This window comes from Trachinotus anak, unplaced genomic scaffold (genome assembly GCF_046630095.1).
Source record: "Trachinotus anak isolate AG129_WGS33_773 ecotype Australia unplaced genomic scaffold, CSIRO_AGI_Tana_v1 ptg000031l, whole genome shotgun sequence".
NCBI classification, from domain to species: Eukaryota; Metazoa; Chordata; class Actinopteri; order Carangiformes; family Carangidae; genus Trachinotus; species Trachinotus anak.
Genome location: NW_027273882.1, coordinates 2,216,358 through 2,234,279, shown reverse-complemented (window position 1 = coordinate 2,234,279; position 17,922 = coordinate 2,216,358). Strand labels below are relative to the sequence as shown.

Here is a 17,922-nt window from a genome sequence, read left to right as displayed (position 1 = left end):
TTAAAATTAAAGGCCAAAAAATGTCATAAAAGTCTAATTTATGATCATTAAAGGTCTTGAAATTTTGAGATGATGCACAAAACATAAAGCAAAGTGTTAAATTCAAAACCAAAATTAGTTATTTATTGGTTTGTGTTAGATGCATAACATTGGAGCACAGTCTATTTTAATCCATTACATTAAATATTTTGATCTTTATACCTCAGTAAGTATAGTTTGATTCTGTGTGTATATAAGAACAGGAAAATATCCATATCAATATCATGATTGATTTAAAACATGCCAAATCCTAATGTGCATTCTGTCCTTCTGGAGAGGGTATTTGATTTTCTTTCTTGATGTCTTACAAAACATGAAACTTAGAAATCTTAGTTAAGTGATAACTGAAAGCACAAATTAGTTTTTCAAGGTCAGAAAAACAAACAAACAAAAAAAGAGTCCTCGAGTGGAGAAAACAAGATTTCCAACTAATTTCTTCTTCTTCATTCTCATCGAACCAAATATTAAATAAAAGCAGCAGATTTTATAAGAAAAAAACCTTGAGGGAGAAACTGAAATAAGTATTAAAGTGAAATGTGAAATATTCCATTAAAGAGAGATCAGCACAATGACATACAGGACACACTTCAGATGTACTGCACCGAACAAATTCAATATTTTGACAGGTTAAAACTTTGAAAGATATTTGCTGAAATAACACCAGAGAGGAAGAAGAGTTTACATGAATCAGCAGTTGTTTAGAAGACTGAATACAAGATGCATTTTTTTTTTTACCTTCTGCGTTTTCATTGACATATTTGACACAAAAATCTTCAAAGTGTTCATAGGTATTTTATTTTGATTATTGTTTAAAATGAACCCTATGTAGGCTAATACAAGTGTCACACAATAATATGAAACCAACATACATATACAGATATTTGAGTTTTCAATTCTGACTTAAACCCCTTTAAGCTTTTATGTGTATGTACGTTTAAATAAAGGGCCAGCTGACTGTGGGAGGCAGGATGGATGGATGGACAGATGGATGAGGGTTTTTCTGTTAATCATTAATAACTTGGATTATCTCCAGTCTTCTGTAAATATGATGAATGCATCCACGGCTTCATTAGCTCTGCCTTCCCACGGCACAGCTTTATTAGTCTGAGGTGGCTCTGTCAGGTCTATCAACAGCACAGAGAGTTTTTCCATTTTTGTTTGAAGCTGGTATGAACTGAGCAAAATGCTGGAGCTGGTGTTGGTGATCTTCTCCTGGACTTGTGTGTGATAGAGGGATCAGCAAACAGTGTTTAAGGATTCATGTGTGTGCGGAGCAGGTTCACAGTCTTTCAGGACAAATGGTCTGCAGTGGTTTGTGTTTTTTTCCACAGCAGAGTGACCTCAGTTTTCTTCTTTTTCCTCTTCGTCTGTGGTTAACTTTTAAAATCTGATGTTCATGATGCCGATGAAACGCAGCAGTGAGAGTTCAGGCAGAGATGGAGTGTTTCTTATTCACTCTATCACCAAGACTTTGTGCAGCTCACCAGAGGAAACACACAGAGATTTTAATGGAAGGACACATTTTACTCAGGAGGATGATTCTGGGATTAAATCAGGTAAAGCAGCAACCACACACACACACACACACACACACACACACACACACACACACACACACACACACACACACGGTCAATGTTGTGTTATTCATGTTGGGGGTTCAGAAAAATAGGGATCAGATTTTATTTTATATTGTTATGATCGCTCTTATATTCTCTATCTTTTTTATCTCCTGTTTTCTTAACATAACTTCTGCTCAAGGTCTTTAAATCTGGACGTTTTTCTGTGGACAGATTCCAGATCTGCTCAGGTATTAAAAGTAACACTAATCAACCATGTGGTGGTGCTAAAGCTACATGGTTCATTGAACTGACAGCAACATAACGTTCATTTTTTCCTCAAACTTTTTGCCCCACAAATGTGAATATGATGATGATGATGATGATGATGATGATGATGATGATGATGATGATGACACAGAAATAGGAGTGATGGTCTAATTTGTAAATGGCTAAAATAAAAGCATCAGTAAAGAGAGAAGGCTCAGATGAATAAAACTAATTCAGTCTGACAGTGGAATCTTTGGAATATTTTATCCATAGATTTTGTGGCTTAATGTGAATCATCTGCAGATGTCGGTTGGTTTGCAATTTAATTCCACCTGTTTTCATCAATTTTATTTTTATGCTAAACTTATTTTGCCACAAAAAATTAATAAGATATAATCTTCTACTTTTCACAGTCATCAACCAAAGATTTTGAAATACATTTAAAAAAAAAAAAAAAAGGAGGTATACATACTCCATATTCTTAATTTTAGTGTTATTAAATATCTGAAATATACTGTATTTAGGCAGTAACCAAAATATTCCAACTGTGAGATGTGAAACTTTTCCAAATTGATGGATGAAACTTCTGATTAACATTTAGACTTCACTGATTAGTGGTTAAAATGAGCAGTTATGAGGATTAAAGTAGTTCAGTGTATTCTTTCTCATTCACTCATTCGGTTGTACTGTTTTTCACTATTTCTACCAACAATTATTTTTCCTTAGTTTATTCTATTTATTTCTATTTTCAATGCAGGCTAAGAAATTATTAGATGTTACTTAGTTTGGAAATTACAGGACAATGCAAACATATTGTTGAGCCTCCATGATTCACATACAATTTTGTGTTATTATTTTTATTTATTTATTTTCTAATTTATTGTAGTTTCAATGGCGGACGTGCTGAGGGTTTGTGTGGTTTTGAAGCAAATTACTGCATTTAACACAAAATGTTACCAACAAGTAAAATAAAATAAAATAAAATGTTAGTAACAATAACATATGTATTTTTCTGCTGTTTCTAAATGAGTGGTGGATTCTAATGAATTTGGCTTGTTAGATGTTTAGTTATTGTAGTAATTATTTTCGTCGTTTTTATCATTGTGACATTAATTTAATAGCGTTCAGGTTTGTGGAGTTTCCCTTATTCCAGTTTTTCCAGGAGAGACATTCTCTAGAAAAAAACTCTGTGAGACCAAAAAAGCAATTAAGACATTCTTGTTATTTTGTCAATAACAAGTTGAAATGAAGTTACAGTATAGCACACATATTTGAATAGCTGTTCTGGCACCCTTCAGAAAATAATAGACCATTATTTGATTGCTTTAACTTTACTCCCACAGTTCATTGTTAACTGCGCAAGCACACCAGTAGCAATCGAAGTGAAGCGATATATGAAAGCTCAAATCACTCTCTCAAGGTCGGGAAAGCACAAAAACAGCTCTGCTTTGGACACTGTCCTCCAGCAGTGAGATAAGAAAAACTTCAAACTAATTTCTTCTTCTTCTTCTTCTTCTTCTTCTTCTTCTTCTTCTTCTTCTTCTTCTTCAGTCTCACCTGAACAAATGGAAAAAACTGGAATAAATCTGACAGTGAAATGTAAAATATTTTATTAGTGAGAAAGAAAAAAAAAACAGTGAGAAATATTTACATTACATTTTTAAGACAGATTCTTTTAATTTTTGGCCATTGTTTTTTAACTGCCATCTTTCCAATGGATGTCCACAAACTCTCTAAGCCTTTATGCAACTGTTCCTATCTCCCTTAGACAGTGACCTGTATCTGTGTAAACCATATTAAAAACAAATCAAATTATATAAGGATTTAAGGTCTAGATTCTGCTTTAATCTGCAGGATATTCTGCATGTCAACATGTGTCTTTTCCCAGTGAGAAACCTCATGTTTTGTTCCCCTTTTTTTAAATGTTAATAGGGGGAAAAGACTATAGTGAAGTGAAGATGAAAATTGCATCTGTCTCCTCCCATGAACCGTGTGTTGTATTTGTCTGTATGTTTTCTCAGAAGCTGAGGACAGTAATGAGACGCCATCCTCTGAAGAAGACCAGGATCTGGTGGACTTTAACCAAGACCTGACCATCAAACAGAGCATCTCCTCGTCCAGGAAGACCATCAGTCAGATCATCAAAGACAAGAAGAAACAGACGCAGCTCACTCTACAGTGGTAAGAGCACGGCAGGCAGCCTGCACACTGCCTCAGGACAGGAATATTAAAATCCATACTTACACAGGCGACATAGTATCTACAGGCAGATTTACAGAAAGCCTTGGAAAGCACTTTCCCAGTCTCATCGACCACTCAAAGCGCTTTACAATGTATAAACCACAATCACACACAGTCATGCAGCACTTACATCTACACACACACACACACACACACACACACACACACACACACACACACATACACATACACATACACTGATGGAACAGCCATCAAGAGGTAATTTGGGGTTCAGGACACTTCGACAATCAGAGGAGCCAGAGATCAAACCACTAACTTTCTGATTGGTGGACGTTCTGCTCTACTGCCTGAGCCACGGCCGCTATTAAATACATTTACTCAAGCTCTCCACTGCAGTACAGTGCTGTTCACATGTGAATGCATCAGTAATAAGTATCTATTGATATAATATATAAGAAACACTGACAGAGCAAGTCAGCCTGCATAGTGGGAACTTTAACTTTTATATTAAAATACTTTTATTTTTATATAGTTTTGAATGAAGGACTTTTACTTGTAATCGAGCATTGATACAGAGTGATATTGCTACTTTTACTTTTTAACTATCTTTCCTTGTAGCTAATGTTTCTTAAACCAGACAAAAATTTCAACATGAAATGACTCCTTCTTCCACTTTTGGACCTTTAACAATTGGCAACCAGATGGTTTTTATGCATTTACTCTGTTCAGTACATCTGAGTCAAATTTGCTCTTCCTGTTATGTCTTCTTTTTTTTTGTTTTATCTCTGTTGCAGAGCAAGAATGTGACTGTTTCCATTAACTGTATTCAGAGGACATCTCATGCATTGTTGTGTTAGTGAGGTATTTTCTCACTAATGTGTCAACAGGCTGGAGGAGAATTACATAGTGTGTGAAGGAGTGTGTCTTCCTCGATGTATCCTCTACGCCCACTATCTGGACTTCTGCAGGAAAGAGAAACTGGAGCCGGCCTGTGCTGCAACATTTGGAAAGGTGTGTGTGTGTGTGTGTGTGTGTGTGTGTGTGTGTGTGTGCTTTTTTACAGTTTTTTCAATGCTCTTGGTAGTTGTATTAAAAAACATGCATATGAAGGTTTATTCCACATATGTCCAAAAACACAACAGTAGTTACAGTAGAAATTATAGACATTACATACATTACATCATAAAGGCACCATAGAAACATTATATTGACACAGTGACAGTGATCAGATGACTGACGTACAACATTTACATCTGATATGAAAATAATAGTTTCCTTTGTGACATTGTCCGACAGAGCTGAATTAACCAGAACTTTGTGTGTCCTCTTCTCGTCAGACGATCCGACAGAAGTTTCCTCTTCTGACAACAAGAAGACTCGGAACCAGGGGACACTCCAAGTACACCTTCATATATTGAGTTTTTGTAAAACAGTTGTCATGTAGCTCACAGCTCCAAAATTTTGTTGTACAGTTTAATTTTAATAAAATCATTTATCTGTAATCACTTGCACTTGATGATCAATCTCATTAACATTTAATAGATATCATTACTATGGGATCGGCATCAAAGAGAGCAGCGCTTACTATCACTCTGTGTATTCTGGGAAAGGTCTGACCAGGTGACATTTAACATGATATAGTCCTGTCCTCTTCTTCTTCTTCTTCTTCTTCTTCTTCTTCTTCTTCTTCTTCCCATCCTTCCTCTTCTTCTTCTTCTTCTTCTTCTTCTTCTTCTTCCCATCCTTCCTATTCTTCTTCTTCCTCCTCCTCTTCTTCATATTTCCTTTCCATATTTCCTCCTTCGCCTTCTTCTTCCTTCTGTACATTTCTCCTTCTTTTTATTCCTCTCTTTCTACTTATTCCCCCTCTTCCTTTTCTTCTTCTTCTTTCTTCTTCCTCCTCTTTTTCCAATTCTTCTGGTTCCTCCTTCTTCTTCTTTGCATATTATACTGTGTGTCCATATTTGGTACTGTATTGTTTGTGCATCAGTAATGCACAGTGGTTATATTTTGGCAGTTTTATCGTACTCTTTGCAGATAACAGTGATGTTTTGTTCTTTAAATTATCTGCTGCACTTTGAGTACACATGCTAAAAACTCATTCCTTCTGTTTAGTCCATGTGGAATGAATCTGGAAAAGCATTACACTAATTACACAAAAAACTGTTTTTTTTTCGTTCTCTAAAAGCAACACATAGTAATACATGGTTATTAGATCGTTAATTCTTGCTCATATTTGACTCTTCACACCTGACATGTTGCCTTGTATCATGTGTGTTTTTGTGTGAGTTAAGTTTTTTCAACCCAAACATGATATATTTGTAATTTTAAATTCCTGCTGATGAAACATTTGATCAAGATCAAATCTATTTCTCTTTGATCGCAGATTTTCAGGGAGTAAACTCAAGAATGAGGTAAAAAGAAGGGATTATATTTACTCAAATTAAAACAATATTATCAGGATCAACTAAACAAGTGTTTAACACAGACTGTGTGTTTCAGGGAGGTTTCACCAGGAAATACTCTCTGAGCTCGAAAACTGGAACTCTGCTCCCAGACTTCCCCAACGCTCAGCATCTTCTGCTGCAGGGAAACATCTCCAGAGAAAAGGTCTGCGATAAATTGTGTAACATTCATTTTAACACACAAAGTATACAATGCATATTTATTATAAAGAAAAAACAATTCGCTTTTCTGTCTGTTCTCTGAATTTCCAGTGGCTCTTTTCTGTTTTTGAGTTAATTTCATGTCAGATCTTTATTTTCCGATGCAGGTGGACACTCTGATCATGATGTATAAAACACACTGCCAGTGCATCCTGGACAACGCCATTAATGTCAACTTCGAGGAGGTGATAATTGAGGTGATAATTAAAAACAGTTCACCATCAAACTCAAACTGATGCAGCTCTTCGAACGTTTTGTTTCAGATCCAGAATTTTCTGCTCCACTTCTGGCAGGGGATGCCTGACCACCTGCTGCCGCTGCTGGAAAACCCTGTCATAGTCGACATCTTCTGCGTCTGCGACTCCATTCTCTATAAGGTTGATATTAAATACAGTTGCTGCAGTTTTATTCCCACAAGTGCAAAAAGTCTCTCAGACAGTTAAATTCCTATTTAGTTTCATATCTCCCCAACATCAGGATTTCAAGCAAGCAAATTCACAATATTTTGAATGTGCTCACTATTAATATAAATCATGAAGATGTGTTTATTTTAATTGTTCTTTTGCACTAAAATCTTGTAGTTTTTAAGTTTAGCACCTGTTATTTTTGACCAGTTTAATTATTTAAAGGCCTGAACTCCACTTGCAAATAGTCTTTAAGTCAGAAGCTGAAATCCTGCACATAGTATTTATCCAGACTTTATTCAGAAAGCTCAGGGAGTGGTTGGCTAGCAGTGTGCCCTGGTAACTGGATTCTTTTTCTTATAAATGAAAGCGTCCTGGTTCAATCCCAATTTCTATGAGCTCAAAGTGTCTGTCCTAATTAAATGTTCTTGATCTTAAAAGCGAGCATTTTGAAGGAAGCTCAACAAAAGAATTCTGTCGTGTCCTTCTCATCAGAACAGATTCGATTCATCACTCAGGGTCTTTAATTCTTCAGAACTAGCAACTCTCAAACACTTAGAAGGCTTTCTACTGCAAGAAGGAAAGATAAATGTAGCTCAATAGAAAGCTAAAGAGAGAATTACACCCCCTAAATTCAAATTAGTATCCATTTAAATGTACTGGAGCCTACTGTATGTTTTTTGTGAATGTTTTTATGAATGATATGAATGAGGACAGATCGTGTTCTTCTCTCTGGCTCACTGATAACTGTGTGGATTCACAGTGTGTTGCTCTGTTTAACTCATGAACCCTTTCTTTTCTCAGGTTTTAACAGATGTTCTGATCCCTGCCACGATGCAGGAGATGCCCGAAAGGTTTGTTACTTCAACTTCACCTCACATTCACTTGATGTGTTATCGTCAAATCAGCTGTGATGTTCATGTGATACAAAAATGAGTCTCTTTGTAACACCACTGGTATCCATGTTCCTGGTGCTAAAAAAATAGAGCAACATTTCCTATAAAATCCTCTCCTGGAAAAAAAATAAACATTAGAGGAAATTCTTATAGTATTTAGATTTAGCCCAGTTTGAAACCTGGATCTTAATGTTGTAGTTTTGGACCATAAACAAGTCCGGTCTCACCCAAAAGTTAATTGTAGCAACAATAATACAATTTGAGAGGACGTCTGATGTGTGTGAATGTTTTGTCACCAGTCTGTTGGCAGATATCCGCAACTTTGCCAAACACTGGGAGCACTGGCTGGCCTCCTCCTTGGAAAACCTCCCAGAGTGCCTTGCAGCCAAGAAACTCCCCATTGCACGCCGCTTTGTCTCCTCCCTGAAGAGACAGACCTCCTTCTTACACCTGGCACAGGTGCCAACATTTACTGAGGAAGAGACTGTGCAGATTATAGCACAAATACAATCATGATTCTTGAGGCCGGTTTTCACCTGTCTGTTATTCCAGATAGCCCGTCCGGCGCTGTTTGACCAGGCTGTGGTCACCAGCATGGTGTTGGATATCGATAACGTGGATCTCAGCAGCATCAGCTCGCAGCCTCTGCTCAGCATAAACGCTGCAGGAGACCAGGATCCAGACATCTACTCTGAGTGTAAGACAACCACTGAGAGATGGTGTAGCTCATATCTTCTGAAATTAATACAACGGAAATCATCATAACTGGGGAAGAAAATAATTATATATTCTATTTTTAATAAAAGGTCAATGTTAGATGATTCATGTCAGCGAAGCCGTATTCTGATCTGATGCATTCGTCCTGCTTTTTTACTGTATTAAAGAAACAACCATCAGCTGATTCAGCTGCTCTAATATAAATGAGAATAAAGAGGCTGCTTGACTCCTCCTGAGGTCTTCTTCTTTCTTTTCTCCAGACGACTCCATCACTGTCTTTCAGGAGCTGAAGGAGCTGCTGAGGAAGAACGCCACAGTGGAGTCCTTCATCGAGTGGTTGGATTCTGTCGTGGAGCATAAAGTCATCAAGGTAACAGCTGTTCACCTGCCTCTGTGTGTACTCGCACTTGTGTGGACACACTGCGTGGTCTTGTAAATGTCCTGTTGTGCAACCACACTTCTTTTTTTTTTTCTCTGTTTGGCCCTTTCTTTCTCTCTGCTAAGCCCGGGAAGCAGAGCGGTCGATCGGTGAAGAAGCGAGCTCAGGATTTCCTGCTCAGGTGGAGTTTCTTTGGCGCCAGAGTGATGCACAACCTCACACTCAACAACGCCTCCAGCTTTGGTAAGAAAACCTTCACAAATGAGAGGTGGCAATTTAAGAGTCCGGTGGGGGGCTAGGCAATAAATTACCCCTCCAATCAGCATTCATCACCATCATGTTATAAATAAAAAATGAAATTTTTAAAAAAATTTTAAACGTTCACATTAGTAGAACATTCAAAATATGATTATGAAGAACATGGAAACCATGTAATTTTCAAAATATATATTAAAATGAACAATAAAAACCTAAATAAATGACTATATTGCAAATCACCCACATCATAAAGCCAGTGCTCGTAAACACAGAAATCCCCTTTAGGGAGGTTTCCTACTGAGATGTCGTTACAAATCATCCATTGGCTGTTTAAGGGGGAGAAAGTCTCATTTTGAGACATTGCCGTGGAGTACAGTTTGTCAGCCCTTGGGGGCCCCCTAATTGTCCTGGGCCCCAAGCAGTTGCCTGCCTTGCCTGTTCAAAAGCTGCACCTCTGCACATAAGAGGTCAAACTGGTGCACAAACAAACTGAACCCACTGCTTCTCCATAGCACAGTGAAACTTTAATCCAGTGTCGGAACTATAATCATCTCTTGTTCCAGCTTCTCAGATGTGTGGATTTTCAGCTTTTCTCACTTTAATCTCACCGTAAACAAAACAATGTATTTAGGAAGCGTCAGACTCTGACACCTGTATGGATTGTCTGAGCAAATACTCAGCCGATTTCCTCAGAGTTAGTTACAGCCCTAATCTGATCTTTGGACATGACACAAAACAGAGAGGGAATATTCACAAGAGTGTCATAAAGCTCTGATAAAGACACAATGAGTAATCAATGTATTTTAGGTAATGTCTAGTGATAAGCTAATGTCAGGCAAACTTTATGTTATGTTGATATCCTTTGATATATGATGACAGACAATATTTGTGCAAAGTTTACGGCACAGTCGCTCTTTAGTTGCTTGGGTTGCTAAACTTGGGGAGACCAGACATTTGCATTTGTATCATTTTGACACCAAAACATAATTACCCCATTACATAAACTTAAATAAAAGTGGTTTAAACCGGAATAATCATCACTATAATGTCTGGTGTTTACAATCATTTACTGTGGAATCTGCTGTGTTGCTTTATAGCCCAGGAGGTTAATGTTTTACAGCACAAAGCCGGAAAAGATTTGTTTTCTTACCAGACAAACAGAAGCAAACCTGCTGAATAGTTTTTACATTATTCTCCCTTTAAATCAAATATACCAAGGGAGCGGGGACAAGACACGACAGAGCTTATGGGAAATGTAGTGTTAGCAGTATGAACAGGACTGATTACAATGCAGCACCACAGTTAATCAGGCACCAATAAAAAACGACTTATAAACCATACTGAGCTTAATGACAACATGGTGGTTATTATTTTTGATATTAGTGTCACTCAGCTAATTAATTTTGTGCTCATTTCTTCTCCATTATTCAGTCCACAGGAGGGTTTGACCACACACACACACACACACACACACACACACAAACACACACACACACACAAACACAAAGCTAATACAAGCCAGCTCGGAGCAGATTGCTACAATAGTGCCATAAATAGTAATGGCCAGACTCACCTTGATTAAACAAAGTCTTATCTGAGGGTCGCGTGCTCTCTGTTCAAACACATGCGCACAGACTGCATGTAGTGAATAAACACTGGCCATTTGTTGGGTTGCTCTCTGAGGGCACAGTAAAGCTCAAACACAGAAGGTTTGAAACCTGTGACCCTGCAGGTCAAACAAAGAGCAGCTCGACCCCAGAGGTCAAACAGAGGAATCTTCAAGTGAGAGCTGAGCAGGAGTCGGCACAAATCTTCCTCGATGACCTGTTTCACATTTGTGTTTTGGCGTCGGCAGGTTCCTTCCATCTGGTCAGGATGCTGTTAGACGAGTACATCCTGTTGGCTCTGGAGACTCAGTTTAACAACGACAAGGAGCAGGATCTGCAGAACCTGCTGGACAAATACATGAAAAATGCAGGTATCAGGCATCAGAACAGACTAACACCTGGAAAAATGTAACTGCTCACATACTGTACATCCAGCAAATTGCAATTCATGTCTATGGGTCGCTTAGCTCATATTGTGATCAGAGACAGAGAATACATTGACATACATATTGTTACCAATCTTCAAAGATGACAGTAATTGTTAGAAATAGAAAAAAATATTCCATATTATGATATGAATATTGAAATTACTGTATTTGTTGCACAAGATATGGAACAGTTGTAAAAAAATACAAATACAATGGTAACTGTCTCAATTAACAGTACTTTATATGCAGGTCAAGTTCATTTAAATTACAGCTTTCAAACACAGAGGATATTAAAGTTGCTTCACAAAAGACTTGGGAATTTGGGAAAGCATCATTTAAAGACAAGCAAAGGGGAAAAATAAAATTAAAGTAGAAAATATATGAAGTTAATTAAACTAAGAAGGGTCAAAAGTAATAGACACAGTGCATTTTCATTGCAGTAATTAATTGCTTCAAGTTTAATAAAGGAAATTAAAGTGGAAATGAATAAAAAATCTTTTTAAGTCTGATTTAAAATGGTTAATGTTGGGAGCATTATAATTGTATTCACCAGAAATTATTCATATTACAGAATGTGAATGATTGATGTCATTCCAGGTTTATCTATCACCATTATTACAGTAGTGTCCCACATACAATAAAATACAGAGGGTCATGCAGTTCAATAATAAAGCAGCATCAACAATATGGCCGAAACTGTCCCTTGTTTAGTGAGTTTTAGCAGATGTTGTTATTAATGACGTGACGTTACTCTTTTTACTTTCAGACGCCAGTAAAGCGGCGCTCATGGCTTCGCCTAGTTCCTGCTTTCTTGCCAATCGCAACAAGGCCAATGCTGCCAATGACCAATCGGTGAAGAACGAGTCTCTGGGAGAACATGCCTATATGTCTCTGTCCACCAATCAGCAGCAGAGTCTGGAGACGAGCACGGTCGTTTACCAGGGGACAGATGCTGCTGGTTTCACAGTTTCAGGTAAAAGAAAAATTTGTTTGCTGACTAAAATATTTTATTTAAACTTTATAAAGTTATCAGATTAGATCCACTAATATCTGTGTCCTTTGGTCCTTGAGGTCTTTACACTGAAGATAATGAGTGATGATAAAAGACCTTGTCATAACTATCCATCACCACCATCTTGGATGTGTTCAAATTATAAACACAAGTTGTCATCACATTTCTTTTTCACTTCTTATTAAGTCCTTGACACATATGAAACCAGATGGAATTGTGTTTCTTCTTCTACACTTATTGTTGTTAATATCACTGCACTGGACAACTTTCCACGTTGGCAGCACCAACTGTCTCCAAACTGAAAATGACAAAAGAAGTGCTTTGTTATTACATTTAAAAGGCCCCATATGAGCTTGTTCTGATCTGAGAACTAAAGTAGCTAAAGGAGCTAAATGAGCTATTTGTAGGTTTTATTATTGCAACATAGCTAACATTAGCATTAACAGCTGTTTACTTACCGGTCTTGAGATAACAAGGTGAGAGGTAATGACACACCCTCTGAGCAGCGCCTCTTCTTCAGCACAGACTGGACACAGCAGTGACTCGGTATCGGAAAGTGACAAAGACAGGCCTGCTGGGCCGGAGATAGCTGGTTAGCATGGTAACATCAATAGAAGAAAAGAAGTGAAATAAAAACAAAATAAAAGGGTTGCTTTCCATCACTGCAGACAGGTCTTGATAAGTAAAAGACTGAAGTTTGATATTAAAAAGATGTTAAAACATTGGCTGTGTAGCAATAGCAAGAATGTTTCCCTTAAAGAAAATCACTAAATTGTTTACTCTTACTGTTTGCTGTTTTACTGTTTTTACTGTTTTTACTATTCCCTGTCTTTATGAGTTTATTCTAGACTGTATTATCTCTGTTTCCCTCTCAAACCCCCACACAGGTGGTCAGATGGACTTCTCTCAGGTCAGCGGCCCCCTCATGACGCCCCCCATCTCTCCAGCGGCATTAGTGCACCGAGGCTCCGTCATCAACCAGGGGCCCATGGCGGGCAGACTCCTGACGTCTTCCTGTTCTTCCTCCACATGCCCGACCTCCTCTTCCTCCTGCCTCTCCGCTCTCAGTGCAATGACCCAGCCCAGTCCCTGCTCTTCCTACCCGGAGACCCTGTACCACTGCTTACCTCAGACCAGCTCTAGTTACTTCCCTCCAGGCAGCAGCTCCTCAACCTCAAACTACCAGCCTGCACTCAGGTCAGCTTTTATATCATGTTATATATTAATTAATAATTCATGTACTGCTTTACTGACACGTATGTGGTATTACTGAGACTGAGACGAAGACAAATAATAATAATGACAAATGAGATACATTGTCTCTAATATGATGAACAATATAATAATGACGACAAAATAGATAATAATTGTATAGGATAATGGATAGCTCTTACCCTGATAGGATTATAAAATAACCTTTTTGATAAGATTCTTTGTACATAAAAAAAACCAAAACATTTATGATGTTTATGGCCATTATTCATTAAATATATGGATCACCATTAGAACCTCTGTGCTATTACATTAATATTTTAACAATTTACCAGCTTCCTAAGGCCTCAAGTTTTGTAAAGTTATTCTCCTTAATTTCCCATAAAAATCAAAAATGTAATTGTGGGACCAAAGTCTGGCTCTTTTCTTATTTCTGTAATTTATATAATATTCCAAACAAGTAAAGTGTTTTGATGTCCAGCTTTAAAAAATATCACAAACTGAATGTTTATATTCTTCTTTTTTTTTGTCTTGAAGCAGTACAGTTTTAAAATACAAAATATTAGAATAAAATTTTCCAAAATATTGTTTAAAATTAAAATGTTCTGTATTTAAAAAATGTTTAACAACCTGCAGAAAAAAAACTCATTGGAGTTGGTGTCATTTGTAAATACTGATCTTTTGATTGAGTCTTGTAGCATATTGACATTATGTAAAAAATCTCCTGTTGTTATTATAACGTCTGAAGATTTGTTTAACTCTATATTTCAGACCTCAGACCCAGAATCAGTGTCTGGCCTCAGTTCAGTCTCAGGCTTCATCCCTGGCCTACCACCTCTCTCGTTACCCCTCTTTTAATGACCAGCAGCTGACGAAGGACTTGTTCTACAACCATCCTCCTCCATCTGTCCATCACTCGTCCAGCAGCACTAACTGCTCGCTGACACCTTATGCCTCCGCAGTCCGACCCACATCCAGCTACAGTTCAGGTTCAGACGCCGTTCAGGCCGAACAGGGGCTGGACGCTCAGACTGCAGCTCAGATTCTGGACTCAGCTGAGGGATTCGGCTTCGTGGGGGCTGGACTGAACCCCTCGGGTGGTGGGTGTCAGGGTCAGACGTTCACTGCCACAGGACATAGTGGTAAGGATGGTTCAGACTGTGGCATTAATGTAGAAATTAGCCCCTTTACCTTTGCTGGATTATCTGGTGGGTCCCACAGAACTTTATTTTAAATTCTCAGGTTCCCAGATTTTGCACTGATATCAAACATTTTTCTTGTTACTCAGGTTCCACTGTTCTATGAGCACAAACCAAACCAGGTTATTAACACAGTTCTTGGAAAACAGGAGCTCATTTCCAAACTTTCCTCCTCTGACAGGTTACTATGGCAACAGCGGTTACCTGGACAGCCAGCGGATGACATCACTGGTTGACCAGCATGTGTCCGTCATCAGCAGCGTCAGCAGTCTGCGTCCCTTCTCCTCAGCGTACTCTGAAGTCCACGATCCGCTCAACATCCTGGACGAGCCTGGACGGAAAACAACGGGAGCCTTTTTCACAGAGGCAGAACCCGGAGCAGGTCAGTGGGAAAACATGCAGGAGTGACGGGAGCTGCCTGTGTAATCCATCACAGTCACAGTAACCCCCCCACTCCTGTCACCACAGACACTATTAACACAAAAAGATTAGATTTATTTATTTGTGACTTTATTTGTTCTTCTTAAAAGATCCCCATCTTTAGTGACTGGGAAGACCATGATTTTAAAAGAATAAGAATCAGTCCATGTGCCACACAATTGCAGAAGACAATCAAAATGAGAGGAAAGAAAATAAAAAGAAGCAATTTTTCTTTTCTCTTTAGAAAACTGGCAACAGGGTGTAATTTAAAAAAAAAAAAAAGTTCCTTTGTATGTGGTTTTCTTTTAAAACTGGCAACATAAAACTGTCCGGAAAATTGCACACACTTCAGCCACACAATTCATCAGTGTACTGGCAACAAAAATTCAAGATTTTTATAAAAGATATTTAGGAACATTGTACAAACTGATTGCACACATAACATGTGATAAACTGGGAGCAGATTAAAAAAATTACATTACCACTCAAAAGTTCTGCTTTAAGCAAATAACTTTAATTAGTACAAAGATAAGCTGTAAACTGCATAAAGTAAAAACAAAGGAAAGAAATAAAGTCACAACAAACTGAAAAGTCATGTAGATTTAATAGAAACAGGCATTTTCAGGGATTAAGACATTGGTGAATTTCCAGCTTTGCTGCAGCAGTGAAATTAAATGAAGCTTTGAAAGTTAATGCAAACAATTCCTGCAGGTGATGATTTACAAACCCTCTGTTTTTCAAGTGCAACACATTAATGACGACTTCTGCAACAATGTTGGGACTAAGTTCCTGAATAATATTTGATTATCTGTAGTAGAAAGAATTAATTATGAGTGTGTATGGTCAAACATGTAAATTAAATTTAGTTAAACTAACAAAAGTTCAATGATTGCATTTTGTTTTTTGCTTTAATTTAACTGAAAAAATAAACTACATAAATGTAAATGATAACAACAGGAAAAAAGGAGATGTTCTAAAACTTTTGCCCAAATTTTTGATGTAAATATTAAAATAAAATTCTGCCTGATTTGTTTATAATGTTTTAACTATAGAACTATACTATATATCTGAACAGCAGCTTTACAGTTCAAACTTGGAAACCTGCTCTTATCTAAGGTCTTTTATTTTGTATATGGTTACGTGCGTTTCTGTCGTTTCCTCCTCAGATCATTCCCTCCCCTCGTCGGGATCCGCTCCCTGCATGTTTGGAGTTCCCTCTCCGTTCACCTCGCAGGAAACCCTGTTGTCTCAGCAGCGTGTGACGTCATCCTCAGACGTGCAGGACCTGGTGTCCTCGCTGCCCCCCATCAACACTGTCTTCATGGGCGCAGGAGGAGTGCAGTGACGCTGAAAACACAAACACCCGCTCGAGTCGAGCCCTGAAGTTCGGAGTCCGGTTTCCACCTGAATGCACCATTGCTGTCGGATGGTCCGAGCACAGTGGAGCAAGTGAGGTGAACGACAGGTGACGAGGACACTCAAACCCAGGACGTCCAAACTGAGGTACAGTATGAACCTTGGCTGAGGAAGCGATTAAGATGCTCCTGCATGAAGTAACTTTACGTAAAGACTGTTTTAACTGGAAACATCCTACTCAACACCTGTCAATTGTTTCAATCACCTCTGTATTGTACCAGAGAGAGAAGAGCAAAGTATGTTATTGTATGAAAATATGGATAATTACCTAAAAATATACCAATTATGACAACAGTGGCTCTGATACAGGTTTTTATTCTGTATCCACTACTGTATTTTTCAGTGAGTAATTTTTCCAGTTTCGAGATAATAATAAAAAAATGCTTTTGTTTTTACATGACGCCTGAAAGCCTCCATTTCTTCTCTGCCTAGGCTCTTGTAAATAAAGGTGAGAATGGCATGCTTTTAACTGTCTGCACAACAAGTGGAAAACAATCTCAAAGCGCTGCTGCACACCTGCTCTCAGACATACAGTATATTCATTGATCAGATTGTGTAAAGACTGAACTCGAGCTTGTTCATTCAGAACACCTGCAACATGAAGGTATTGCTAGACTGAAATAGAAGGTTTTATAAGATAAAACCTCAGATCAGAGCCAAGGAATGCTGCAGAAACACACAGTTTGTCTTCAGGGATGAGAACTTTTTTTTTAATGCAGTTTCTTTATGAAGACTTGTTTATGAACTCTTTGTCTTGATGAGTCTCAGTCTGATCCTCAGGGTAAAAATCATTACTGACTCATAGTTCTAAGTACAAAAGGTTTAGGGCTGGGACTGTGTAGACACTTAATAACTTAACAGTACTTAGTATTTGTTGTTTTCAGCTTCTCCAGTGTGAGGATTTACTGGTTTCCTCTGTATTGGACAGTTGGTTGGACAAAACTAATGATTTAAAGGCTTATTAACTTTTGACAGGCACGTTTAACAATTATCTGACATTTTATAAGCTAAACAATTAACATATTAATTGACATTGAAAATATGTCAGTGCACAGGTTTTGTGCCAAATTTGGGTGCTTTTCTCTAAACGCTAACATTAGCACAGAGATAATGCTAACATGCTGCTGTTTAGCAGGTTTAAAGTTTACCATGTCACAGTGTTTTGCATGTTAAAGTAATAATTTTGGTTATTTGACGTGAGGTTGTGTGAGGTACTTCTCTATAGTCAGTGTATCAGC

General features: G+C 37.9%; 1 protein-coding gene across 1 annotated transcript; it reads left to right on the top strand.

Moving 5' to 3' along the window:
- The first annotated feature begins 22 nt into the window (after positions 1 to 22).
- rfx6 (regulatory factor X, 6) lies at positions 23 to 17,183 on the top strand. The gene is made up of 20 exons (XM_071467868.1): positions 23 to 1,595; positions 3,890 to 4,049; positions 4,958 to 5,081; positions 5,408 to 5,469; positions 5,613 to 5,690; positions 6,457 to 6,484; positions 6,573 to 6,680; positions 6,844 to 6,921; positions 7,000 to 7,113; positions 7,945 to 7,994; positions 8,336 to 8,495; positions 8,589 to 8,733; positions 9,014 to 9,123; positions 9,258 to 9,375; positions 11,246 to 11,368; positions 12,192 to 12,398; positions 13,325 to 13,634; positions 14,421 to 14,791; positions 15,030 to 15,230; positions 16,435 to 17,183. The coding sequence occupies exons 1-20, from the start codon at positions 1,430 to 1,432 to the stop codon at positions 16,611 to 16,613; spliced, it is 2,892 nt and encodes a 963-aa protein (XP_071323969.1). The 5' UTR covers positions 23 to 1,429; the 3' UTR covers positions 16,614 to 17,183.
- Positions 17,184 to 17,922: the final 739 nt, after the last annotated feature.